We start from the raw sequence: 27,918 nt of genomic DNA, 5'->3' as shown, positions 1-27,918 counted from the left end.
TCCGCATTCGAAGCCCCGCCCACTTCCCCTGAACATAACACTGTGCTCGCTTCAGGTCTTGTGACTGTTCTGACTTCAATCAGCATGACCAGCTCTCTGAAGTTCACCGTCCTCCTGCTGACCCTCGTTTCTTGTCGGGGGCTGCAGTTTAACTTCATCGATGATTATGAGGAGGAGTCCGAGACCGTTTCCCAGGTCTCAAGATACGGCTCTCTGTGGCCTCTGCCGCAAAAAGTGCAGACATCAGAGGTTTCATTCAAGTTAACGAGCGCCACCTTCAAAATAGTGGACGCCAAAGAGTCATCAGCCGGTCCGAGCTGCAGCCTCTTGAAGGATGCGTACAGAAGGTAACCAGCTTTACTCATTATTCTGAGTTTCTCCTGAGTTAGGCATGATGGGGGAAATGTGCCCCGTGCTGCATTCAGGGACCTGGCATTGCATGGTAACTATTGCCCTCCTCTGTATGTTGTTTTACAGGTATTATGAGTACATGTTTGGAGGAGCGAAAAGACAAATGCTTCGCAAAAGCAGGAGAACAGGCTCATCTGAGGTGTCAGAGCTGCAGGTGTGGATCACATCACCTGATTCTGAATGTGATGAATACCCCAGTGTGACTTCTGACGAGTCATGTGAGTCCTCTTCTCTTCCTGTCATATTTTAGGGAGATTTTTTTATTTGATAGAAGAAAGCTACACACTCTTATGTAATTGACATTACTGGAAATTACTTTCTGTGAAGTAGTTGTGCTTAAAAGTTAAGTAGTATGCATTAAATAGGCATACTCCATAGCAACAGTCTGTTATTTCTTAACAGCACATCATAACTGTGTCAATTACCCTGAGTTTGCACGCTGATTTCCTGGGTATAATTCTGTTTATGATGGGGTTGTTTTGGTTGTGTAAAGATATGCCAAGATAAGCCCTAACCTGGTTTTCAGCAACTTGGATTAGCGACCTGAATCACTCCAAAACAAACCAGGATACTGGTGCATTAGACCTTATGAAGGTGTCTGGAAATCAAAGTATTATTATAATCACATTTACAGTCAAATGAGTTGAATTTTTTTTTTTTTTCATATCTTAATTTTTTTTTTTTTTTTTTTTTTGCATTTTTTTTTTTTTTTTGCATTTTTCAAGATTTAAAGATAAGGTAAGTCAAAGCAGAGAAAATAAATAAACTGATAAGTAATAGAGAAAAATAAAAGAAAAACATAATATATCAAAACCTAATAGAAAATAAAAACAAAATAATAAAGCATGAAAATTATAATAATAAAATTGACTAAGATAATATTAATAATATATGACAATGTATTTAATTAAATTCGTAAATATATTCTTTGGTGTGCTGCATATACTTCTTATGTCAATTAATAATGACTATTGCTAACAGAGTCCAAGGGCCTTAATTCATGTTTTTGAGGAGAAACGTTCTTAAAAATTGTGAAAATAACCAAAGATCCTAGGCAAATTGAACATTTCTTAAAATAGAAGAAATTAAATAATTAGACCATATGTGTTACTTTGAACCAGTGAATTTTTTGGAGCTTTGCTAATTGTGTATCGCTCCTATTTCTGCCATCTTTTCTCAAAAACATAGAGCTGGTTTCTGATTTTCATTGTAATGTTTTCTATTTCATAAATTTAATTTACGAGGTCCTTCCATTCTATAACATCATATCTTTATCATATACTTCCTCCACCTCATATGTTTTTTGTCTTTTCATGATGTGGGCTGACCTCTTAGTGAGATCACCCTTTTAAAAGAGGTTTTGATCTCAATGTTTTTTTTGTAATCTGGTTCAATAAAAAATTAAATAAATATCCTGAATAAGATCAAAACCAGGATAATGCACTGGTTGCTAATTATTTTTAACAACTACCTTTTATTTGCAGAAGTGCTCATTCTGTTTGACATTTAACCACTTTGAGTCTGTTCCGGGAACGTGATTAAGCACTCAGCCTCGTGGTTAATGACTTTTTGTTATGACTGTTATTAAGTATTAGGCCACACCAGACATAACACTCAGTGAAGATATTCAGGCCAACACAGGTTTATGAAAGTTTATATGCACAAGTGAATCACGTTGTTGCTTACTTAAGGAAACAGACTACTGAAGAAGATTTGGGTTACTGAGTTTTTTAACAATTCTGAATGACTTTTTTTTTTTTTTTTTTTGCTAACTCTCACGTTAAGTCAGAAACCTGTCCTTTTTTTGCTCATAACGCTGAGTTTACTGGTGATAATTTCTGAGAAACAAAGTCTGAATTCTGACTTTAAAGTGAGGATTACGACTTTTTCCACACAATTCTCAGATTTAAGTCAAAATTCAAAAGAAAAAAGTTCTAACTCTGAACATTAGGTCAGACTTCTTATTGTGTTTCTTTAAAGTCTGAGAGTAAAGTCAGGAGAAATGTTTCCCTTTTTTTTTTTGACGTCTGATTCAAAAATGAAAGTTCTTAAATTTTTTTTTTTTTTTTTAAGTGTCTGAAATCTCAGAATTTCCAGGTCAAAGTCAGAATACTGAAAGAAGGAAAGTCAAAACTCAATTTTTGTTTTTTTTTTACTTGCCTTATTCCCAAAATATTAACATTCCTGTCTCAGCTAGATGTTTATTCTTGTAGATGTCTGCTGCCTTTGCTCTCACTCACAGCACTGTCTGCAGCACGTTACATCTTATCAGTTAGACAAAATCCACCCAAAAAGACATATTTAAAAAGAAAGCTACATCATGCTCATAATTCTTGCATAACATTATTTACATTTTCTATAATTTTCAAAATAATGATCTGAATAGTCTTTCTAATGACTTAACTATACGTAGAACTTGAGACCTCTTGTATTCAGGCCTCCATTGGTTTAATTTGTCTTTGGTTATACCAGCAAGTTTTTTTTTTTTTTTTAAACTTTTACTTTAATTTAAGACTTTAAATAGCTGAATAATATGGAGCATCAACCCATTTAAACTCTACAAAAAGCTAGAAGCAGACTTTCCACGAAATGATTTTCCACTGGAATAAGAGTTTAACAGGATGATACTGTAGCTACCAGGATTAACACGGTCACGGCCGGACTAAGAGTCCAAAGAGCCCCCCTGAGTGCTTAAGACTTTTACTTTAACACCGTAATCACCGCCTGCTGAGCTTTAACGCCTAACAGTACGTAACAGTTCACATGTGATAAACAACCGTCTGTGTCCACAGATGAACTGTCCGTGGATCAGCCCATCGCCGTCCTGAAGGCGCCTAAAGTGTGGGGGGCCCTGCATGGTAAGATATTTTTGGCTCCAAAAGCAAATGAACAATGAGTCAAGCAATGAGTCAGAAGATATCAACCCTCTGAGCCAGGGGGGGATGTCTCTTTGAGTGCAAGTTGCCAAGTTTTGCTGATAATCTAAATTTATTTCAGGTCTGGAAACGTTCAGTCAGTTGGTGTACGAAGATGAATATGGAGCTGTAAGTGAAGAGCAATTAAGTGATTTAATGTACAATGAGTTTAAAAAATGAATATTTAAAAGACTTTTCTTGTTTTGTTAGAAATAATAATTTGATTTCTTCATTTCATTTGTAATTACATGTTCTCATTCATTTTGATTTTTTCCATCTTTACAGAAAAGCATCAACGCAACTCAGATCAGTGACTTTCCCAGGTTCGCCCACAGAGGCATCTTACTGGACACCTCTCGGCACTACCTCCCCATCAAAGTCATCCTGGCCAACCTGGTGCGTTTATTACTCCTTCTTACAACTTTATTTGTTTCCTTATTATTCCATTTACGTTCATCTGTTACAGTTTTGTTGTTGATTCTTTCAGGAAACAATGGCGATGAACAAAATAAATGTTTTCCACTGGCACATCGTGGACGACCAGTCCTTCCCGTACCTGAGCCGGACGTTTCCACAGCTCAGCCAGCAGGTCGGTTAACAGTTTAAAGTTTAACATTTTGTATTTGTCAAAAGCTAACAACAGAGCGTGCATGTTTTTCCTTTCTGTCAACAGGGAGCGTATCACCCATACACTCATGTTTATACACCTGCTGACGTGAAGATGGTGATCGAGTTTGCCCGTCTGAGAGGCATTCGTGTTATTCCAGAGTTCGACACTCCGGGACATACTCAGTCTTGGGGAAAAGGTGAAACTTTTCGAGTAGCCACCGTTTCTGTCTCAACTAAAGGTGATAAAACATGAAAAACAAGGTCTGAGACTTCTCCCCTGATCCCCTTTCTCAGGACAGAAGGATTTGCTCACGCCCTGTTACTCCGGCTCCACACCCTCTGGCAGCTTTGGACCAGTCAACCCCATCCTGAACACCACCTATGAGTTCATGAGCCAGTTCTTCAAGGAGATCAGTACAGTCTTCCCTGATGCCTACGTTCACCTGGGAGGAGACGAGGTGGACTTCAGTTGTTGGTGAGACTGAGTCCACCATATCGAATGTATTTTAGGCATTAAAAATCAGACAGAAGTTGACGTTAGCTGTGGTTTCTGCTCTACAGGAAGTCCAACCCGGACATTCAGAAGTTCATGGCTCAGCAAGGATTTGGACAAGACTACAGAAAACTGGAGTCTTTCTACATCCAGAGGTATGATACTTCTGTTTCACAACGACAGGCCCTTATCAGTAATAAATTTAACAATTAAAAGTTCTTTTTGAGACATGCATGATTTTTCCTTTTTACAGACTCTTAAATATTGTCACCTCGACAAAGAAAGGCTACATGATCTGGCAGGAGGTCTTTGACAACGGCGTTAAGGTAAATAAGAGAAAGCATGTTTTTCTTTCTAATACTGAAGTAATTTACATTTTAAAGCAAAGACTGTAGAGCTTTTGTTTGTTAACTACTACCCAGACGCTAATGTGTAAAGCCAGCGTTAGCTTAACCTAAATTCTATCATTGTTTTGATTGCTTGTGTTTTTCTTAATTTTGTGTTTTTAAAAGAATAGCTTTGACATTTTGGAAAGCATACATATTTCTGTTCCTCTTGATCTTTAAGGAAAAAATTGACATAGGTACCATGTTTGAGTGCTAGAAATTAAGTTAGAACACATGCAGCCAGTTAGCTTAGCCTGCCTAAGTTTTGTAATCAGGAAAATGGATAGCCTAGCTCCTTTTAAAAGTGACAAAAATGTGCCTACCAACCTCCAAACAGTCTTGAAGGAAAAAGAATAGTCTTGTTTTTATCCAAGCAATATAGGGTAGTCACAGCTGCAAGTTAGCTAACCGGCTCAGTTAGCTATTTTGGCTAACTAGGGGGCTGTTTACACGACAACAGTTTTAGGGTGAAACGCAAAAGCTTTGTTGCATTTCAGCCCAAAAGCGGCTTCTGGATAAGACAGTTATAGCACCTCCTACAGGCCTGGCATGCTTACTACAGCGTTTTCAGTCACTCAGTGTTTCTGTGTAAACGCAGATTTTTTTCACTGCGTTTTAGCATTCTCAGTTGAAACATTGTCGTGTAACTGGGGCCTAGCTGTGTATTTTCAATACTGGCAAAACTCAGCTTAAAGTTTTTTGAAATGATGAATTTGAATAAAGATTTTTATATAAATTAAAAAAAAAAACAAGAAAAGATATACAATGCAGAATGGATTTATGTAGGGTCGTGCTATAGCTAGCACTAGCTGTTTCTAGTCCGTAGACTAAGCCATGCAAAGCTAGCAGCTGCTGTTGTAGCATGATGCAAGCATAAAAACACAATTGTTTTACTTACTTATCAAAGTGTAAGCTCCAAACTTGATCAACATTCTTTCCAAAATGTCAAACTATCTTAACCAAAACAAACAACTTGTGAAGTATGAAACTTTAGCCCACTAGCATGGTCTGTAACTATTCCAGCTAAATCCAGACACAGTAGTGCATGTGTGGATGGAAAACGGAGTTAATGAAGAGCTGAGCAGGGTGACGGCACAAGGGTACACCACCATCCTCAACGCCCCATGGTACCTAGATTACATTAGCTACGCACAGGACTGGCAGAAGTACTACAAGGTTGAGCCTCTCAGCTTCAACGGTCAGTTGTCACAAAAAATGGAGTCTGAATCAATCATTTAGTTTTGTGGAGGGAAACTTTGATTTGGGATTTGTTGATCTGGCTGATAAAGAAAATTCTAGATTTTGTTCAACAGGCTTAGAAAACTGCACAGTTGCGACGAGAAGCGAGTTAGAGGTAGAAAATGTGGGCAGTGCTGTTGATGGATTTTACATGATGTTCCATGAGTGAGGGTCTGTTTTTTTCTGAACAGGGTTTAAACTATGTTGATGGTCATTTTTACAGACCTAGGCCCAAATGCTGAAAGAGAGAGAAAGTCCAAAAAGGTCCATAAGAAAATAAATGCTGACAGCTTGTTCATCATTGTCCAGTCAGCCAGCCTCCACCTCCACAGGGTCCAGGACTGAGCTTCTTCAGCAGTCTGTTCAGTCTCTGTCTCCTGGATCCTGTCTGCTCACAGCAGATGAAGCTCTTCCAATGTGGCGTTGGTGTCTGGTGTTTGCTCTGTTAGCCATGTCTGTGAATAGCATGATGCTACTCTGCCTTCTGGTATTCCCTCTGTTGCTGGGTTAGCACGGCTAGCTTGTCCACCTTATTGGAGATAGAGCTAATGTTCCCAAATACGATGGTTAGAAGGACAGGTCCATGTCATCACTTCTTAGCTCACACCTGAGAACCAGCACGTCGCCCTCCCCTCCTTCTCCTCACCTTGTGGGGAAACATCCGGCCTTGCACCAGTTAGCATTGACATGCTACAGGCTGCTAACAGCTGAGTTCACATGTAAACAATGCAGCTATGGTTACATGTAGGATCTCCAGACAAACACAGGAGCAAAAGGAGTAAAAATATCACTGAAGACAAAACCAGTTTGGTGTCCATGACCAACAAATGAACCTTACTAAGTAATGATCCACTCCAAATACAAAGATGACGAAAAAAATTACAAGAAACGGACAAAGAAGAGAGAGCTGCTGCAAAAGGCAGCCATAGCCAACAGGGTGGCACCTACCATTTATGCTGTTTAAGATCACCAAACTTTCTCTTTCTCTTTGTCCGCCTGATGGACTCACTGATAACAGCTGTTTGTTTATTCTTGTAACAAAATCTCCATTTCTTCTGCTAAAAAATGTTTTCTTGATCTTCACTCAGTCACACTGTTACCACTCGCCAGGTTTATAGCTGTTTATGAGGGGTAGACATGCACAGTTTGACTTTGTTTGATGGGGTTTTCCAGGAGGTTCCCCTGAATTATGACGTAATCTGCACCTGGCCAATTATTTGCAGTTTTACTAACAATAGTTTTTCTTGCTCGTCCTTGCTCAGTATTTCCTAGCTGCTATCTTAGATCAGCAGTTGAACTTCCTAGACCTGTTTGGAGAAAAGTTTGTGTGACTTTTCTTTCATTTCTGAATATCTCCTTGACACATTGTGCTGCAGAATCTCTGTCCTGTCGCTGGTTGTAAGAAGAAAAACAACCAGGGGTCGTAGAAAACATCACTGTGAATCTTCTGGACTTCCATGTTCGCTCTGCTGAAATTAATATGTTTATGTGTGTGTGCTGTGTAGCTCAAGCCAGACACAATAATCCACGTTTGGAAAGGAAACCAGCAGCAATACAAGAGTGAGATGGCAAATGTTACAGCAGTAGGGTACCAGACCCTGCTGTCCACTCCCTGGTACCTGAACCGTATCTCCTACGGCCAGGACTGGCAGGGCCATTACAAGGCCGACCCACAGGATTTCGATGGTTTGTGTCTGCATGTGTCTGCCCTTTTTTCTGCCAGCCATTTTCAGTTTGCGCAATTTTTTTCTTCTTTAGTCTAACATTTGCTTTGCCTTCATCACATGATTTCATTTCGGTTGCTTGTCTAGCAGATTTTATTGTTTGTTTTTCAACTTTGGACGCAGACTTGAATGCCAAGATGTCACTGCTGTGCAAATTTGTTTAAGCCTGTTGAATAAATGAAGGAATTTATCTTAATTTGTGGCTTTAAGAGGGAAAAAAATAATGATATAATTGTTTTTCATTTATTTCTCCATCTATCTTGAGTTTAAGTTTCTCAATACTCTCTGGATTTCATTTAATATCACATCTTGAAACAGGAACTGAAGCACAAAAGAAGCTTGTGGTTGGTGGAGAAGCCTGTTTGTGGGGAGAGTATGTAGACGGCACCAACCTGACGCCCAGACTCTGGTACGACTCGTGTTATTCCCCATCAATAAACTCATATAAAAATGATGTTTTGAACCTTGACACCCATGTGACTGCTGCTGAAATGCATGATTTGCTTGTTTCATTGCTCTCAGGCCTCGTGCGAGCGCTGTGGCAGAGCGGCTGTGGAGCGCCAAGGAGGTGACGGACATCAATGACGCTTTCAACAGACTGTCTCTGCACCGCTGTCGCATGGTGGAGTGAGTATCCCACCTCTCTTATCCCACCTTTTTATCATCAAACAGGCATAGATATTCACTTTCTAAACTCAATCCTAGGCGTGGGATCCCAGCTGAGCCGCTGTTTTCCAGCTACTGCCCCCACGAGTACAAAGGCATCTGAAAACAGCTCACTACGAGCACACAAAAAGGGAAATGGGAGCGAATCCAGACGCAATCAACTCTTAGAATACAAGGAAATCCAACGCTAAGCTGCCTTCACTGTGTCACTGTGCTGTGCTGGTAATCTGAGTCCCATAAACCGTATCAAACCTGCAGATCTCCATAACTCCTGATCACATCTGAAGTTGTCGTTTTACATGCACTCTTTGTTTTTTATCAATGTTGGTATGATTGTGAATAAAATTGTACAATTTTAAATATCTGTTGTTCCTTCCTTTTAAAACAAAGCAGAGAAATAATCCTCCAGAAATTTATTTTGTAGCTTGCTCTGAATTCGATACATTACTTCCTTTTGTGTCCATACTATAAAGAGCAGTTTTAGAAGTCCATTGGCCCAGTTTTCCCAGTGTTGGACTGGAAGATCAAAGCAGACCAGACATCCGTTTAATGAGGGTTCTCTGGTCCTGGGGGTTCATGGCCTCATACGTGTCCAGCTCCAAAGAGAAAGTAGCATTACCAGATGTCAGTGTTCGTAAATCAGTGGAATAACCCTTTAAAGAGAAACAGACATTAACACCAAGGAGTAGTAAGTGCTAAACAAAGCTGCACACATTTTTAGAGTGAACGCCGTCTCACCATCATTTCCGCCAGTGGCACAGTCGCCAGCAGCACCTTGTTGTCATGGCGACTCTGGATGTCTCTGACGGTTCCTCGCCTTTGGGCCAAGTCCCCCAGCACGGAGCTTAACTGCTCTTCTCCGACAGTCACCTCCAGGGACATCACAGGCTCCAGGACCTGACCTCCTGCGAGTTTCAGGGCCTGTGTCCACAGAAACAGAAGTGTTGGTTGATTTGTTGATAACTTACAAACCTGCAGTTTGGTGTCGAGACACAGGAAGCTGCTACCTTGAGCATGCAGCGCGAGACACAAGCAGACACCATGGCGTGAGACGTTCCTGGCTCCATGGTGACGCTCTGGATGAGTGTAGATACACCCAACAGAGGATAACCCAACAATGGACCTGAAGGGAGAAGGATGTATGAAGAACAGTTAGCACTTCATTGGGTTCAGGTCCTTCTTGACGCAAAGTAAACATTTCGTCTTCTTAACCGTGAAAGCTTGTTATAAGTCGTAGCTATAGCAAGAGAGCCTGTTGTAAAAAAAGATCATAAAGTAGGGTATCCTTGCCAACAAAGTATCCTGAAAAATGCCCATGATATGCCCTTTTTTTTGCTAGCCAAAATTAGCATCCACACATTTTAAGCTTAATTTATGGGACTTTTTTTATGCTACTTTCAGAGAAGACAGGGCAGAGGATATAGCAGGAAACATGGAATTAGCAGCCAAATCATCCCAATACTTTTTAGTTCTAATAACTGTGACAGTGAATTGCTAATGCACCATGCTAGCTCAGCTGACACTAGTGTTAGCTTGGAGCTAAGTGTTTGTAACCCTTAATTATGTCATATTGATGTGTCTTGCATGATGTTACCTTGTAGATATGAGCTGTTTACTCCATTCTCTGCCGCCTCTTTAACTTCTGGAGACAGCTGTTCCCCCAGTTCCTCCGTGAAAGCGATCTTACGCGACCCAGAAAAAGTGTCCACAGGTTGGACAGTCAGCCCCACGGTAACGACGTGTCTTCTGTCCCCGACAGTACGATCCAGCGTATCTGTATCAAAAGGGAAACAATTCGAGAGAGTGGGTGATTAGAAATTAATCTGCCTTCATGTGTAGCTGACGCCAACGAACCTGTTGTTGAGACTTCCTGGAGGATGGTTTCCCTGTAGGCCACCTGCAGCGGTCCAAGGTAAGTCTCGATGCCGTATTCTCTTCTGATCCGATCGTGAATGATCTCGATGTGCAGCTCCCCCATCCCACATAAAACAGTCTAGACAGGAAAGGACAGAGCGACACAAATAAAGCTGAGTCACTGAGGAAGGTGACCTGACTGAAGAAAGTCCCGACTAATCCAATGATGGGATTACCTGACCAGAATCAGGGTCGACTCTCACTTTGAGGCTGGGGTCTTCTCTCTGGAGGCAGTTGAGGGCATTGTCGAGATCTTTTAGGAAGAGAAAAACAGCAGGAGTGTTAAAAAAGTTGCAGATGCATGTGAAATAAAGTAATCACTGTGACTGACCAGCCTGTTTGGCCATGGTTGGAGGCTCTATGGTGCAGAAGAAGACAGGATCAGGGACCTCCACCCCTGAGAGGATCACACTGACTTGGTCTTTGTGTTTCTTCCCTGCCTTTCCGTCATTCTGGGCTCGACGTGCTGCAGCTGCTGCAGATGATTTTGATGAAACTATGGTGTCTCCTGTGACAGTCTGGAGTCAAAATGGGAGGAAATCAAAACTCTCCAAGGGGAAAATCTTAAAACGACAACCTGGGGAAATGATGTTTTACCTGCTTCAGTCCGACAGTCAGAGCAATGTTTCCGGCCGTCATTGAAGGGATTTCTACATGTTGATCTGCAAATGGCACCAGCAGCCTGCTTATTCGCTCACTACAGAAAAACATGAGGAAAACAAACCTCATACTCATAATTCTGGAGGATACTTCTTGGTGTGAAAGGTCCGTCCTGTTAATACTTGCACGCTATTCCTGTTTATGTTGTGGACTGCACTCTGAGGCTTCAAGGTGCCAGAGTAAATCCTCAGAAACACCAAGGGGCCACGCTGCTTGTCATGGAGGACTTTAAAGGCCAGAGCACACAAGTCATCCTTATACCAGCGTCTGGAAGTGAATGATGAAGCAAAGACACAGATTACGGCCTGAAAAGCAATGAACATGAAACAGAGGCTATGAAGGACTAGCCTTTAGAACTGCCTTAATCCTTGGTGGCATAGATTCGACAAGATACTAGAAATATTCCTCAGAGTTTCCTCCATATTGACATGATAGCATCACACAGTTGCTACAGATTTGTGGGCTGAACATCCATGATGAGAATCTCCCGTTCCACCACATCCCAAAGGTGCTCTATTGGATTGAGATCTGGGGACTGTGGAGGACATTTGAGTACAGGGAACTCATTGTCATGTTGAAGAAAGCAGTCTGAGATGATTCCAGCTTTATGACATGGAGCGTTATCCTGCTGGAAGTAGCCATCAGAAGATGGGTACACTGTGCTCATAAAGGGATGGACATGGTCAGCAACAATACTCAGGTAGGCTGTGTTTTTTTTTCTTTTTTCTTCTTTTTCTTTTTTTCCCTTTTTCCCTTTTTTCTGTTTTTTTTTCCCCTTTTTTCTCTTATTTCTTTTCCTTTTTTTTCTTTTGTCCCCCCTTGTTTTTCTTTTTTCCTTTCTTTTTTTCTTTTTCCTTTTTCTCTTTTTTTCTTTTTCTTCTTTTTTCCCTTTTTTTCTTTCTTTTTCTTTTTTCTTTCTTTTTTTATTTTGTCCCCCCTTGTTTTTCTTTTTTATCTCCTTTTTTTCCTTTTTTTTCTTTCTATTTTCTTTTTTTCTTTTTTTTTAATGAGCAGTTGGACAGGTGTGTCTAATGAAATGGCCAGTGAACTGATTAGTGTTTATGTAAGTGTATATTTTGTTCCTGTCTCTAAGAGGGCTACTCAACAAGCCTTGATGGATTTTATTGGCCTTAAGCAGAGAAATAAGAAAGATCCTAAAGTCCCCCCCAACCAGAACCTCAACCCTGTCATACTTAAGATTCAGCTGTAACTGAGTGCTATAAAAGCTGAAGTTAGATATGATTGTTTGTCACTCACACCAGGTCATGGTGTCGTTCATCTGGTGCAGGCAGGTACGAGTTGATGGCGTCCAGAAGAGGCTGAACACCTTTGTTTTTCAAAGAGCTCCCACAGAGGACTGGCACACCTTTACGCGCCAGAGTCACCCGCCGCACAGCCTCCTGCAGCTGGAGAAACATCAGCACAGTTTATTTTGCTTCAAAGCTATTCTTCTAGGAAAATAACGGCTTACTCTGACAGCAGGAACGGCATCAAAATTGTCTCCAAAGTCAGTTAGGAGCAGCTCGGCAAACTCATCGTCCAAATCGGCAACCTAGGAATGAAAAGCTGAAGGTAAAACCAGGAATTTCTTTTATTTCTACATTTAAATGATCTGTTAATGTGATGAAGGGTACCTGCTCAATTAAAGCCGTCCTGGCCTCGGTGACTTCCTGCAAGAGCTCAGGCTCCACTGAGGGGTTAAAAGGTTTGCTTTCAAATAGCCGTCCATCCTCGTCCATGGATCTTTGCTTCCAGATTAACTTCTGGCTGGTTAACAGGTCAACCACACCGGAGAAGGTTTTACCACTGCCAACAGGAATCTAGAAAATGAGAGACACACTTCAGGGTTTGTATGTGTGTATATTACAGTCCTGTATCATATTCCTTTCTGTGAATTTACCTTGTGTTGCATAAACAACTGGTGCATGCTAGAGCTGACTGTATATTCTGCTCCTGTGCTGTGTTACATTCCCTTTTTTTTGTTTCCTTTACTATATAAGTTGCATGTGCACTACATGATTGTATTATGTCCTATCTAATGCCGCTCAACCTGCTTATGCCTGCTTTACTTTATTAATCACATGCTTTGGTATAGATCTGTTTAGTGTCCTCAATAAACAAAACCTTGGTGTGCCTTGTGTCTAATTTGCATGGCTTTGTCCTTTGTGTTTTTCTGTTGTTTCTTTATATGCATGATTTGAAAACATAATGCAGTTTCTTTTTTGTCTTGCATGTGTCTCATATCTATGGTTATTTACCCTTCTGTATTTTTTTTCTTCCTTTTTTTTCTCTCTCAGATCCTAGTAATGTTTAACATTAGGATGTGATTTTTTTCTAGTAACTGACTCTGCATTAATTTAATTCTGCTCTGTTTTATTTTATATTGTGCTTTTTAGGTTGCCTACTTTAACATCTGGCAGAGGACTAGAGATAAAAAAAACTGGCCTTTTGGCTAACTCTGACATATTTTCTAAAATGTCGATAAATATGCATTGTCCCTGTAAATTAAATAATAAAATGAAATAAAATAAAATTATCAAATAAAATAAAATTAAATCAAATTCAAAAAATAAATAAATGCAATTCAATTCAATTAATTAAATCAAATCAAATTGAACATATTTAAATACAATTAAATAATTAAATAAACTTAAATATTTAAAAACACTTAAATAAAATTATGAAATTAAAACAATTATTTTGATTAAATTAAATTAATAAAATAAAGTAAAATTAAAGCAAATTATAAGATTAATCTATCAAATTAAATAATTCAATTCAATTCAATTCAATTCAATTCAATTAATAAAGTTAAATTAAATTATCAAATTAAATTGAATTAAATGAGCCATTATCCTGAAAACCACTCAGTTAATTAACAGGAACAACTTCATTAACTTACATTTTTAAACCGCTTATAAAATGCTCCTGCTAAACCAGTCACAGTCATACATTTTTAATAATCATCATTTTTGTCTACTTTTTAGCATTAAAAGGCTCACCTGCAGCAGGATCGGATTGGCTTTCAACTTCTGCTTTATGCTCTCTATAGAGAAACTGAGGCTGGAGAGAAGAGGGAGAAAAAAAAAATGTTTTTTTTTTTTTTTTTTTAGAAAGATTATGTTATATTGGCAGACTTTCCTTCACTCACTTTGCTGTGGGCTTATCCATCTTGTTCAGGAAACACACACACGGGACATGGTGCTTCTCTGCTTGTCTCCACACAGTCAGAGTCTGAGCCTGTTGGAAAGCAGGATTTTTCAGGATGACACTGATCCAGATTTTTGATGAGAAAATACGATCACCTGCACGGCTTTTATGCAAACAGGAGGTTGCAGTTTAAAGGCTCTGCATTCACCTCGACACCAGCTGAAGCATCAAACACTGCAACAGCCCCATCGAGAACACGAAGGGCTCGCTCAACCTCAAGTGTGAAGTCGACGTGTCCTGTAATCACACACATACGCAGGCTGTAAAATCTAACTCATTACTTAATTCCCTGGTAATTTTTCGTCCTCACAAAAACCCTGTTCCTACCTGGGGTGTCTATAAGATTTATTCTGTGTTTCTTCCAGTCAAATGTGACAGCTGCCGACTGTATGGTGATGCCACGCTCCCTTTCTTGAGCCATGAAATCTGTGACCGTATCCCCATCATCCACATCTGAAAGAAACAGAGAAATAAATCAAAAAGACCAGAAAATTACTGGTAGTGTGTCAGTAATGATGTTTTTAGCACATTACTCACCTCCTAGTGCTCTGGTATAACCAGAGTAGTAAAGCATTCTCTCTGTGGTTGTTGTCTTTCCTGCATCAATGTGTGCCATGATGCCGATATTTCTGATCCTGGAGGAAAATATACAACTCATGTTGACACAAAGTATTGCTGCAACTTAATAACATTTACAAGTAGTGAATGCATGCATATTTTCATTACTTACTTTGATATATCAGGATTGACCACAGATCTCAAAGATTTTACATCATCTAGGACAGAGAACATGAAGTGTGATCAGGATAATCTCAGGGAATCAAATTGAATTGCATTAAAGTGTGTGTAATTATTAGGATTTGGTTGTAAAACAGCTTACCTGGAAGGAAGCTGTAATGTCTTTTAACATGCCAGCTCACTCTGCATCTGTAGCACTGGAGTCCAGCAGTTAACAGGTGCCTTCCCTGTTAATGACAATAACACGTTATGAAGGTAGTGCAGAATGATGACAGTGATACTTTGTAAAATTATGTCTTACCCAAATCATTCTGTTCAATGTCCAAGAAGCACCAGCAGACATGTTTTAATAAATCTTTCTCTCCTCTCCTTCACAAGTATTTTCCTTTACGAAACATAGTGGAACTACTAAACAGTCAGTCGCTCCAGTTTTTGTATCGTCACCTCTTTACATAAAATAATACATTCAGGGAGACGGGTAGCTCGAAATTATGAATAAGTGCTTGTTTCATTTAATATTACAGGGTTGAAATATCCCTCAAAACAACCAAATCCTTCAAATGTCACACTTTCATAAGGCACGGCTCCAAAATAAGTCCCCAGAAACGAGTGCGTGAAGCTAACGTTCTTGGCATGAACAAAAAAAATAGAAAAAACTTAAATGTCACAATTTAATTTCAATACTATTAAATAATAATATATAAGTACATAAAATTACGTTTATTTCATTATTTAATGTACATATCACGGTTTTGTTTTTGTAACCTGAAGCCGTTCTTGTTAAGCTAACGTACAACCGAGTACGTCACACTGACGTACTTCCTTTGAGTAACGGCTACGGGGAAAATAACATCAAAAGCTACCCCAGCCTTAAGTATAACACCAAAATACTTCCAGTTTTACCAACTGAAACCACCTTCGACGTATTGAGTGAGATACACAACCATCACAACACAAAATGGTAAGAGAAAAATCGAGTTTGATTTTATTCTATGAGCTTTTAAAGACAGTTTAGCAGCGTAGCATACTGTGTTAGCATTAGCTTTGGCTGACATGTGGCCGTGCTGCTCCGTCGTAGTTTTGTTTACTGTTTTTAAATGGCATTGATACAGTCAGAATAGAGCTCAGTGGAAATTTGATTTCGTTTTATTATGTTAATGCTCGTATTAACAGTCCTTGAATTCGATTTAGATGGTTTGAAGGCCGTCAAGTGTAGCGTATTCGCACATCTGTGTTGCAGTAACATGTTGTAACATGTCCAGTGTGTGGCATTAGATTATTGTGAGAACCGTAGGTCGCTTAAATATGCCTTTTTCACCTGGAATGGGAAGCCATCTACACAGTTTAAAACCTACTTTCACTGACTTTTGATTACTTATAAACTATAAAGATTTAAAACTTAGGAAATTAAATCATTTATTGTTCATCATATCAGCATCTGCCAGTTAACACCCCTGTTTGTAACCAAGGTGTATTTATTATCTATTATTTCAAACTGAGGAAGCACCAAACTTTCACGTTTTGAATTTTTGTCATTTTTATTTTCATTTCATTGTAGGTAGAGGCTTTGTCATATTACATATTTTATTGATTGTAGAAATGTATTTCAGTAAAGAAAGAAAGATCACCATATTTTTAACAGGTTAATTTTGTTCTTGGTTTAATATTTTCTTTGTTGTGTAATTTGGAATATGAGTTTTTTTTCTTTAATTATGCCTCGGGTTGTCAATGATGTAACTGTTTAAGTTTTAATTAGAAATAGTAGAACAGTAGTTGCTGGTAGTAGTTGATGGGAAAATAAAGTATTTGCTATATAAAAGCCACAATTGTCTACTGATGTAGCCATTTTTTACTGAGAGAAATGCACTGTGTCCATATTTTTCTCTCGAGTTAGTTAACTGAAAATTTTTACATTAAAATCTGAAGAAAGAAATAAAATTTCTATCAGCTTAAATCTGATTTTCTGAGTTGAAACATTTTTTCTCTTTTTCCTTTGTAGCCTCAGAACGAGCACATTGAGTTACATCGCAAGCGGCATGGCTACCGCCTGGACCACCATGAAAAGAAAAGGAAGAAGGAAAGCCGTGAGGCCCACGAGCGCTCCCAGAAAGCCAGGAAGCTGATCGGTTTGAAGGCCAAACTGTACCACAAACAGAGACATGCTGAGAAGATCCAGATGAAGAAGACGTGAGTGATGATACAGCAGCAAAAAAACGTAGCTTATCTTCATGGGTGAAAGCAAATCAAAAACTAAAGAACTGTTAAAAAAAATTCTGACATGTTCCTTCTTAGGATCAAAATGCACGAACAGAGGAAGACCAAACAGAAGAACGATGATAAGACCCCTGAGGGAGCAGTGCCAGCCTACCTGTTGGACAGAGAAGGACAGTCCCGTGCTAAGGTTCTGTCCAACATGATCAAACAGAAGAGGAAAGAAAAAGCTGTAAGTACCTCGAAATCTGCAGTCTTTCAGCACCTTTTGGACCTAAACTATTAGAAATAATGTTTTTGGAAAATGTTTGTGTAGGGCAAATGGGAGGTACCGCTGCCAAAGGTGCGGGCACAGGGAGAAACTGAAGTGCTTAAAGTCATCAAGACCGGAAAGAGGCAGAAGAAGGCCTGGAAGAGAATGGTCACCAAAGTTTGCTTTGTTGGCGACGGCTTCACCCGTAAACCTCCCAAATACGAGCGTTTCATCAGACCCATGGTAGGATAACTATGTCAGCAACATCCTTACATGCACCTAAGATTTCTGTCCAAGAATTGTGCAGTTCTATTAAATATGTGACGTTTTTCTTTTTTTTTCACCTCAGGGTTTGCGTTTTAAGAAGGCTCACGTCACACATCCAGAGCTTAAAGCCACGTTCTGCCTTCCCATCCTCGGTGTGAAGAAGAATCCATCCTCACCACTCTACACGTCTCTGGGAGTGATCACAAAAGGAACAGTTGTAGAGGTCAACGTCAGTGAGCTGGGCTTAGTAACACAAGGAGGAAAAGTTATCTGGGGTGAGTCCTCTTCTGTTTATCATTCAGTGTCATCCACATTTCTGTAGCTAATTCACAAACATTTTCATCAACAACATATCAAACTGAAATGTTACTACACAACATTAAACAGAAAGTTTGTGGACAAGGAAATGAATCAATCAAACCATTTCTTTCTCTCCGTAGGTAAATATGCCCAGGTGACAAATAACCCAGAAAACGACGGCTGTATAAACGCAGTTCTGCTCGTATAAGACTCTTGACCTTTCTATAGACTGTGCCTGGTGACTCTTATTTGTACACGAGGCGTCTTGAGAACAACAAACACCACAAAGACGCAGCTTGCAACGGCCTTTACAACAACGGAACAACAAAAAGATCACCAATGTTGCACCTGGAAAAATCTTTTTGTAACGGGAGGATCTAAGGAAAGAAAACATGGTAATGACTGTAAAATGTGATATAAATAAACTTGATACTACACCAGATGTTTGTCATTTTCTTCTCATGTTTTTATAAAACTATTCTAACAATAGGACAGCAACACAGATCCTTGTTGCTTCCTCATGTTTTAGACACGTAGAAACTATGCTGTTCTATTTTGGTCAAAAATTACATAATGAATTAGTATTTAAACTCAATGACCCTGCAAGATAAATGTTACTCCAGCCTTTTCCATATTTGAATAAATAAATCCAGTCTGCCTTTGAATATGTTTTTAAGAAATAAACAGGCTGTTACAAGTTACCATAGATATCTTTCTCACAAATCCCTTGAGTTGTGGGGGGTATTTCTTAAAGTTCCTTCAGGTGGTGGTCTGGTTTTACTCAGTAGAGAACTGGCTCCTTCATAATTAGCTAAATTGATTTTATGTTGTGTTTAATCAGAACAGTGTGTTTTCATAATTCACTGACTTCTAAAACTGACAGTCTGCAGATTTTTGCTCATGAGCCTCGACCCTTTTTTTTTATCCTGTAGTTGTTCATACGTTTCACATGTCTGAACCTCACTCCAGCTTAATGTTTAATGTTTCACTTCTATGGCAGAAAAATAAAACCTTGCAGGAAAATCTCAACACACCAGACTTCACCGCTCTTCCCTTTCTTAGTTTAGCCTTGAACGTCAAACTGCCCTTTGCACAGTAGTGTGTTGTAAGCTATTTGATTGTTGTGTAACTTCTATTTCATCAAATTTCAAAAGCCACTTTAAATATTGCAAATGCAGCTTCTAGGTCTGACTACATCCTCAAAATCACACATTAAAAAGGTTTGCAGAGATTGTTCTAACAGTCTGTTCAATAAGGTTTTGACTACTAGTGATCCAGTATGCAGTTTGTGTTTTGGTTTATCCTTGGGTGCAGATAAATTTAATTGACAGTGGGTGGTTAAAACTCTATTTGAAAAATCAAGAGCCTATTAACACCCACTTTTAATAGCATTTTGTTTCTTTTTTTCTTCATATATTTCACAAAAGGGGGCTGTATTTCCTAACTTTTTGTTTTAGATGGTGTAAGACAACGGTGTAGTTTGGCAACAGTGGGTGAGGCTTCCAGAGTGCTGGGTTGTAGAATGTGAAAAAACCTGAAATGTAACATCTGGTTGATACTGTAACAAAAGCACTGAGCCCGAAATGTAATTTTAAAGAAAGTTATAAAACCCAAAGTGTAACAAATGACCAAAAATGTTACAAATTGTAACATTTTAGGCAAAAAAAATAAATAAATTTGTGGTTTTCTAACATTTTATTATATTTCCGGCTCAGCGCTTTTGTTAAATTTTGGTCAGTTATGAAATTTCAGGTTTTATAAAATTATTTTATTTTATTTCATTTCAGGTCATTGTAACGTTTTGGGCTCTAACAGACTCTAAAGAAATGGCTTAAATTAAATATTTTAGACAGAGGCTGACATAAGAGTTTTTCCGAGACACTGGTCTGATATAAATAAAGAACTTTTCAGCTTAAAATGATGCAAAGCCATCAGGAGGACAACATGACACCTGAAAATTAACATACCCTGTCTCTTTTGTTGTTTTACTGTAGTAGCTTTAAATGATTTACAGAAAAAAACACCATTTTCTGAAACTCTCCTCCCTCTGATTGGCTAGGCCTGTGAAGGGCAGAGCTACAGGTAGACATTGGTGTTTGAGGCCCACAGATTCTGGGATGTCTACCATGTATGAATATGTAGCAGTTTGAAAATTTGCTAATGCTCAGCATGAACATCCAGTCTTTTGTATCCATGTGTAAAATATAAATAACTTCTGTAATTAAATGTCAGAATGATGCTTCGAGGGCTAACATTTGGTTGGGCAGATGCTCCATCTAAAGAAGCAAGAAACATATGGGAGATTGCACAAGCATCAGTGACAAGAAAAGAAAATTTAAAAATTTTATTTTGTGATTTTTGTTCTGGTGTTTGTACAGCTGAAAAGACGCTCGCCACAGTTTCTGTTTTCCATCCTGGTCAGCAGCTTTCTCTCACACTCTTAAGGTACAAGGTTCATGACCATGGCACAAATAACCACATACTGACCATCAAGCAAAACATTTCTTTACTGTTTGTTTTTAGTGTATTCTGAAAATGTCGTGTTGGAATTTAAAAAAAAAAAGGCTGAAAATTTGTTTCAGAGTGTTGAGAGTTTACCATCCTGAGTATATACACAGTGTCTCAATGTAGCTACAGTCAAGTTATTATGACGGTGTGAACAACCGTAAGGCAAATTTACAACATAGGTAGGTACACTGAAATTCATGGAAATAACAGTGTTTACAAATCTATTTTTAAAGCTCCTGTGAGTTTTTTTTTTAGCAAATAATGCAAAAAAGCAAAAGTAATACGTCTGTCTCTTTATGACCTAAAAGCGAGCATGCGACCAGAGAGAAGACTGATGATTTCTATGAAGTTTAAGTGCCTGAAAGTCTACCAGGGGTATGTCAGACACCTAAATTACCAATATGCTGCAGAAAATCCTTCTTTAAATCAGAAACATTAAGAAATACTGCCCAGAAAACATTATGCACACATGTACTGGTCAAGGACAGCAATTAGCATCATGTTCCTACTTTGTCCAGAGGAGGCGCCAAAGTCGGCACCACACTCATGTTCCTCTGAGGAGCTTTAATGTGACATATTATCCAAATAAGAAATTAAAAGTACAATACAGGGAGTTTTTTTAATCACTACATATTTTTAAATCATTTCTTTTTTCGTCGAAACATCAACTCTTTTAAAAATGTGTTGGCATAAGATTCAATTTGTGCACTGCTCTTTTTTTCTGTTACCAGCAATTCTGCACCTTAGCATTGTGTAACTGTGACTGTGTATGTACAAAGGACAGATTTTAAGACCTCAGAGCTATAAAAATGAAGAAAAAAAGAAAGTTTGATAAAAGTTAAGGCAGGGTGTTTCCAGTAATCCACATCCGTGGAGTAAACATTTAAAAACAAATGCACATGGACAGCGAAATTCACAGTTTTTCTGATGGAAAGACACCTCAGGAGCACAAAACCATCTCAGGCTCTTTGTCCTGGAACATAAAAGCTCCTTAATCAGGACAGGGTAGCCTTTCCAGTCTTGTTAATTTTTCATCGGACTGGCACGGCGCTCTTCATCAGCCTCTTCATTCAGTGTAAGCGAGAAGCAGTGTCGCAGACGGCCTGAAATCCTCCACCTGACCTCAGGGGCACACAGGCTGGACTTCATCACAAGTCCTCGTATAAAAAAAGTGCACATAGTGTTCAAATGTAGCGTCCATCAGATGCCGGTATTATGTGTAGTAGTCCAGCTTGCTTGCTATTGTCTTGCAGCCTTTCACGGAGAACACCCGATCTGCTTTGGGGAAGTAGACTAAATCTCCGGCCAACTGTTCAGCTGTTCTCTTGTCCGGCTGCATTCCAGCGGCTTGCATCTCGGCCATGGCGCACTGCACGACGTGTCTGTACTCCAGAGGGAGGAACGGGACGAAGAAGTCCACCAGGTTCTTGTCGATCAGACTTGTATGCCACAAGCCACCTTCATGAGGAGAAACAAAAGAGTCAGAGCTGGTCTAACGAATGATAACAAACTTTCTCTTCATCTATACTCACTTTTCTTGTTGTTGAACACCGAGAGAGAAAGATCTGTTTCCAGATCTCTGAGCTCGATCTCCTCTCGGTTTTGTCCTCCTCTCCAGAAATCCAAAGCCTTTTGTACAATACTGTCACCTCCGGCGTTGCTAAGAAGATAAAAACAGTGAAAGTATGAAGGTTTACTGAATTTAATTTTTTTTAATTAATTAATAAATAATAATTAATTGATTAATTAATTTATTTATTTATTTATTATTATTTCACTTTTTCTTAACTTTTTTAATTTTACTAATTATTTTTACTGAATTTTATTTTAGATAAATAAAGTATTTTCTATTCTATTCTATTTAACTCTGACTGTATGGTGTTCCCATGTGGTATGATATGGGCCTGGTGCTGATATCAATATTCACACATGTCAACTCTCTTTACATTAAAACAAATTTACATCTTACAGATTTATTGTGAGAGTAATGTTTAATATCAATCAATTATATTCAGTAAGATAAAGATAAGTAAAGAAGTTATTCTGACATTTATCCAGAGAATGAGACAGTGACAGAGGAGGAAACTGAAGAGAAAGGAGTTGGGGCAGGGACACGTCGCAGGTCAGCCTTTCTTACCTAAGGAAGATAAAAATAGCCCTCCGGTAGGACACCCCATCCAACTTGTCGTAGTAGTCCAGGTATGGCTTGATGCTGTCGATCAGCCCAGGGTGCATCTGATCCATCTCATCAAAGATGAACATGGATTGTGCACAGTTGGTGACATTTCCTTTGATCCACTGCTGGAGCTGAGACTGGAGAGAAGTAACAACACATTCATATCCAAGCTGAGGAGGAATCACTATTCACAGATCTAAAACGATCTGATTTTGAGTTCATACCTTATAGGTTTCCAGTTGACTTGCATGTGGAAAGTGAAGCTCGGATGTGAAAACATGAACAAAGCTACTGTCCATCCCCTCTTTGTAGATGTTTTCAGCAATCAGCTGACTGACAAAGTTCTTCCCTGTGCCGGTCCAGCCGTGCAGAGAGAGCACAAGGGGCTTCTTCGGGTTGCTGTTGCTCATGAATCCAGTCACAGCTTTAAGGATGATGCGGGACGCCACGTGCTGGCCGATGAGTTTACTCTCCAGATCGGTTTTGAGTCCTATAGAGGGGACGACAACATTAAAACATGAGTGGTTATAGTTATGGGTTAAGTGAGTAAACAAATAAGGGACTTGATTAAAAAAATAATCCTACATTTTAAGTTTTGTAATTAAATAATCACATGTAAATATTTGACAAGAGAGGCAACATTTTTCAATTCAAATAGATTTTGGTAGATGACTTGGACAATGAATACGCTAAAAAAAACTATTTTTTTCTGTTTGTTTTCCTGTGTCTTAGCATGGCATTATGTAATAATATTTTAACTTTAAACCTTTTAGTGTCTTTTTTTTTTGTTCTGTTTTGGTTTTGGTTTTTAAGCCACAATTCATGTGAATAACTTATTACAAACACCGAGCAGGACACTAAGCAAAATAAATGGGTAATAATGATAATAATAAAATTGGACTCCGACAGAGAAGGGGGCAACTCCACAACAGCGTAATGTTAACAGTTTATTTCCTACATCTACATCGACAGCATAGACTGCATTATACATCTAAATATTATGATTTTAGGAATAAATGTGCACATTTTCATATAACAGACAGGACTTATTGTTTTGCGGGGGACGCCGGGCCACTTTCATTTTTCCGTTGGCCCACCTAGTCACTATAAGATTACATTTTCACACCACACCCGAACTCACATTTATCCATTTTGCACATACTCACCTGTTGCATTGAAGGCTATCCATTTTGGATCACAACTTTCGTGTAAATAAGTGTAGAGAAACCGACCCAAAGTGGCACCACAACCTATCACGACCGTTGTTGTGATCGGATCAAACGCGTTAACCAGTACACCGGATATCAGAAAGACGTGCAGCAACAAAGACAAATGTTTTGCTTTCATTGTCGAAAACACTTCATTGACGACATTAGTCGTTTTAAAAACCGTTAAAATGAAACGGAAAACACCGAGCTGCACCAGGAGCTAACTTGCTAGCATCCGTACAACGAGGAACTTCCTCATACGTAATAAAAACGCGACAACGTTCATCGAGCTTCTATGCTCCAGTTACACGCTGAAGTTAGTATCTTATTCGTAGCTCCTCATTCAGCTCAAGAGTATCTACAGATTTACAAGAAAATACACGAAAAGACAGATTGTGCACTTTTTTTCTGGTTAAACTACATTAGACCAGGTTTCCCCAAACAACCTACACTTAATACACATGAGTATGTATTATCTAGTATGCAGTAGGTACTGCATACTGCATACTGCTTTTGATTGTTGTTTCAGTCTTGAAAAACAAAAGTACAGCTGATGGAGAAACCACCTAAGGGACATATCATGCTTGTTTCTCCTTTTCACTATGCCAGACTAGGATGCCTGTAAAGCATTTCTGCCCTCAGTACAAGTCATTTAGTTCCTTCATTGCCCCACAATAGCATTCTCAATATCCTCATTTTAGGCCATTCTGAAGATCTCGTTGAAACGCTCAGTTTCCAGAATGACCTCCAGTAACCTCGTAATGTCACAGCCCTTTGTGCTCTGATTGGTCAGTTCTATCACAGGGGCGGAGGGGGTAGAGCCAGGGGGCGGTTTTTGCAGCATGGCAGTATTTACAAAATCGCCACATTGAGTGGAGCAGACCGAGCGAGTTTGCTGTTTGCCAAAACTTCCCCGTAAGGCATTGATAGCACTAATAAAATGGCAGAGTGTAGGATACGTCCTTTTGTATTGGACCCTGAGTCAGACCCGCACGGTTTAGCAGCTCAGGAGGAAGAAAATCCACCTGGACACAGATCATCTCAAGACGCTTCAGTGTGGTGAGTCAAACCGGTACTGTAACATGTATAGTTTATACATTTAAACTCGGCTCTTGGTGGGTGTATACCTCGGTGGTGGTTGTGTGACTAACTGACATCACAGAGGAGGAGCTGCTTTATCAGATTACTCAAAAAAAAAAGGAAGGATCCTCGTGTTGTCATGATGGTCGAAATCTCGCGGCCATCTGGCAATGACCTATTTTTTTTAGAGGCATCAAATCTCGTTCTAGGATATCAGAAAAAATACAATATCCCATTTTTTGAAAATTCAGGGGGCGAAAAGTCTTGTTTTCAAATTTATTATATTATATGTAAGTATTAAATCAGGGATCAGCATGATATATCCTCTTTAAGTCCATCTATAGTTTGAAAAAAAAGGAAGTGGTTTAGAGGCTAACAGTTACACGTAAGATATGTATCACTTCTTCTACAATTTGAAGTGGCAATATTTACCAGTATGTTTTTCACAACACTCACTCCTATTCAACAGACCGTCAAATTAGTGTTGTACTGTAGCTGTAAAGATTAATCATGCCAATGTCGCAACAATCAGCCGACAAAAGGGTGTCACAAGCAATAGATAGACAAAAAAAAGCCCACAAACATTAGTGTTTTGCATTGTGGGGAACAGTGTGTAAGGTCGACTGGTTTATTGCAAACTTAATTGCCCTAAATTACACACTGACAAAGCATTAGGGTGTGTAAGTATAGCACGCAGCCCTAGACTTGTCAGATAAGGACTATCTTCAGTGACGCTGCAGATTTATCAAAACATATTTTCAGACTTTTTTTACACCTTTGGTCCCCATGGTAAAATAAAAGTCTGTTGACATTGCATCATATAACATTTTAAGGACTAAGGCGCTGAAGACTCTTCTTGCATTGTCAAAAATGAAATGAAGTGCTTATGAATTTGACACAATTTTCCAACATGTCTGTAGAGATATTCTAACCCAGTCACGTGGTCTCTAAGTAAGAGGTTTTGGATCAGGAACTGGTTCCTAACCGAATCAGGGGTGCCGACGAATAATATGCCAACTTCATTGAAATAGAAAACGTTATCCAAACAACTTTGTGAGGGGCTACAGTTACAAAAACACAATAAAACATAACCTGAGAACCCTCGTAACTAACATACAATGTAACCGAGGCATCGACGCGACAGACATTTAGTTAATAACCGTTACAAGCACCTTAAAGTAACAGGTGAGAGGATGAGGAAATCACTGAACACATCTGAAGCTGACTGGGTTTGCCCTGAGTTACCTGTTTTGTTGAGTGTGATCCACTCGGGTCGGCAGCACTCATGGAAGTAGTAGAAAATGTTCTGGTAGCTGGCTAGAAACCCAGTCAGAGCCGCTGCCATGCCCACCGCTATGCTGGTGCTGATGGGCTCGATGGCTTCCGTCATCCCGGAGCAGATGAGCATCCAGAGGAGCAGGACGTGTTTCTTCCTTAGTTTCATCTCCCTCAATGTGAATTACCAAAACTTGGTGCCACTGGCAACGCTGAACTATTAGCGAAAGTGGAGTTAACCAGCTGGAGGGGAGTACTGCGTGGATGCCAACCCCTTATGGAGCCGTGATGACGTCAGAGTCCAAAGGTGAAATTAAGAAAAGTAATCAAAACTTTAAACTGCGCAGGGTTTTAACCCGAGACATAAGCATTGTTTTTTTTTTCTTTTTCCTTTAACAAATTAATTAATTAATTAATTAATTAAAATAAATTAAATGTATGGTATATTATTAAAGAGGTGATTTAACGTATAATTACAAGTATTTTTGAAGGCCTCTACATTCTCAGTGTGATACTAAAAATATTTATTTCCTATCATAAAACTTAATGCAACCTGATACAGCAATTTGTAAAACAGGAAACAGAAGGCTCTGAAGACCTGAGATGACACGTCGCCAACCTGCGATTCACGTGTGGTTTGAACAAACCGTTACTCATTTTTTTCTGATATGACTACCAAAAAATAGTGACATTCAAAAGGAATTTGTTATTGAAATACTGTCGAAAATATCTCCAGCAGGTAGATAAAAAGCGTTGTTAGAAGTTTTTGTTAATTTTTCAGATAGTTTTTGTTAAAAGTAGCAATATATCAAACCTGCCACTAGAGGGCAGCACTGCAACGCAGATTGGCTTTTGAGTGCGTGTAGGCTTTCTCTTTTCACAAGGACACTATAATTCAAATCTATTCATTTAAAGAAAACAAAGTAAACTTAATACAAGTTGTGAACTTTCAAATACATCAGGATATAATCATAGAACAAGAAAAGAAATGTCCCAGAGAAAAACGATAAAAGTTTTTTTTGTTTGTTGCAGTGTCACAGACATATTTCAACAGATATGACACATTGGAATTGATGCTTATTCATCAGGTCATGTTTTTTTTTTTTTTTTTTTTTTTAAAGTATTCATACAACTATTAAAAGAACAGTAATCATCAAAAAGGAAAATAAAAATAATTGATTTTGTGTTTATTCGCCAATAAATTTATAAAGTTGTTTTCACAGGAAGAATTCTTGAACTAAGTTTTTTTTTACCAGCTCAATAAACATGATAATCAGGATCACAGACTTGTTAAATGTTGCACAGCATGAATATGTATTCTGTAATGTTCCCATAAACATTGCGTTGGCTAAGCTCTTGAAATGTTTGTTGATATTAATTATGTTTGCACTTTTCTTATGCACAAACTTTTCCTTTAAATTTCTGAAAAACTCAACAAAATATGAAATGACAAAAAAAAGAAAGAAACAAAGAAAAAAAACAGATATGGAGAAAAAATGTGGAATCTTTGCACTACTTCTCGGATTGTTAAGATTCACAGGTGTCGTGGATTTTCAAGCAAATAATATGCAAAGAAGTAATAACGCTTAACGTGAGTGAGTGGTCAACATTAATTACTACTTTAAATGCTTTAAATGGCTCTAAAAAATAAAAAAGAAGAAGAAGAAAAGTCACA

At 38.7% G+C, this 27,918-nt stretch overlaps 4 protein-coding genes across 6 annotated transcripts; 2 read left to right on the top strand and 2 right to left on the bottom strand.

Moving 5' to 3' along the window:
• The first annotated feature begins 21 nt into the window (after window positions 1-21).
• hexb (hexosaminidase B (beta polypeptide)) lies at window positions 22-8,623 on the top strand. 2 transcript variants are annotated; one of them, XM_074690102.1, is made up of 14 exons: window positions 22-347; window positions 478-629; window positions 3,204-3,269; window positions 3,409-3,455; window positions 3,612-3,722; window positions 3,814-3,915; window positions 4,000-4,132; window positions 4,230-4,410; window positions 4,497-4,583; window positions 4,682-4,754; window positions 7,559-7,739; window positions 8,096-8,186; window positions 8,300-8,404; window positions 8,483-8,623. In XM_074690102.1, exons 1-14 carry the CDS (start codon window positions 85-87, stop codon window positions 8,544-8,546), a joined length of 1,656 nt encoding a protein of 551 aa, XP_074546203.1. In that variant the 5' UTR covers window positions 22-84; the 3' UTR covers window positions 8,547-8,623. The 2 variants fall into 2 exon arrangements, with proteins under 2 accessions (XP_074546203.1, XP_074546204.1); XM_074690103.1 differs by lacking the exon at window positions 7,559-7,739 and adding an exon at window positions 5,838-6,012.
• Window positions 8,624-8,815: 192 nt separating this feature from the next.
• On the bottom strand, window positions 8,816-15,575 carry gfm2 (GTP dependent ribosome recycling factor mitochondrial 2). The gene is made up of 20 exons (XM_074690104.1): window positions 15,267-15,575; window positions 15,108-15,192; window positions 14,958-15,003; window positions 14,765-14,862; window positions 14,555-14,680; window positions 14,376-14,464; window positions 14,169-14,257; window positions 14,020-14,080; window positions 12,652-12,837; window positions 12,489-12,569; window positions 12,275-12,423; window positions 11,140-11,284; window positions 10,955-11,050; window positions 10,689-10,875; window positions 10,534-10,610; window positions 10,298-10,436; window positions 10,038-10,217; window positions 9,451-9,566; window positions 9,182-9,364; window positions 8,816-9,096 (listed from the first exon to the last, which is right to left on the bottom strand). Exons 1-20 carry the CDS (start codon window positions 15,306-15,308, stop codon window positions 8,968-8,970), a joined length of 2,304 nt encoding a protein of 767 aa, XP_074546205.1. The 5' UTR covers window positions 15,309-15,575; the 3' UTR covers window positions 8,816-8,967.
• A 191-nt stretch (window positions 15,576-15,766) lies between these two features.
• Window positions 15,767-18,433, top strand: nsa2 (NSA2 ribosome biogenesis homolog (S. cerevisiae)). Its single transcript, XM_074690413.1, has 6 exons — window positions 15,767-15,926; window positions 16,965-17,152; window positions 17,258-17,408; window positions 17,493-17,672; window positions 17,779-17,971; window positions 18,137-18,433. The coding sequence occupies exons 1-6, from the start codon at window positions 15,924-15,926 to the stop codon at window positions 18,202-18,204; spliced, it is 783 nt and encodes a 260-aa protein (XP_074546514.1). The 5' UTR covers window positions 15,767-15,923; the 3' UTR covers window positions 18,205-18,433.
• A 1,892-nt stretch (window positions 18,434-20,325) lies between these two features.
• Window positions 20,326-26,527, bottom strand: tor1 (torsin family 1). Of its 2 annotated transcripts, none has more exons than XM_074691205.1 (5): window positions 26,214-26,527; window positions 22,905-23,170; window positions 22,642-22,817; window positions 22,037-22,164; window positions 20,326-21,962 (listed from the first exon to the last, which is right to left on the bottom strand). In XM_074691205.1, the coding sequence occupies exons 1-5, from the start codon at window positions 26,410-26,412 to the stop codon at window positions 21,718-21,720; spliced, it is 1,014 nt and encodes a 337-aa protein (XP_074547306.1). In that variant the 5' UTR covers window positions 26,413-26,527; the 3' UTR covers window positions 20,326-21,717. The 2 variants fall into 2 exon arrangements, with proteins under 2 accessions (XP_074547306.1, XP_074547307.1); XM_074691206.1 differs by lacking the exon at window positions 26,214-26,527 and adding an exon at window positions 23,847-24,162.
• Window positions 26,528-27,918: the final 1,391 nt, after the last annotated feature.

The sequence above is a fragment of the Halichoeres trimaculatus genome, unplaced genomic scaffold (assembly GCF_033239565.1).
Source record: "Halichoeres trimaculatus isolate MK-OKI-2021-1 unplaced genomic scaffold, fHalTri1.1 fHalTri1_scaffold_16, whole genome shotgun sequence".
Lineage (NCBI taxonomy): Eukaryota > Metazoa > Chordata > Actinopteri > Labriformes > Labridae > Halichoeres > Halichoeres trimaculatus.
The sequence above is the reverse complement of the archived record's forward strand: the minus strand, read 5'-3'. Positions and strand labels throughout refer to the sequence as shown.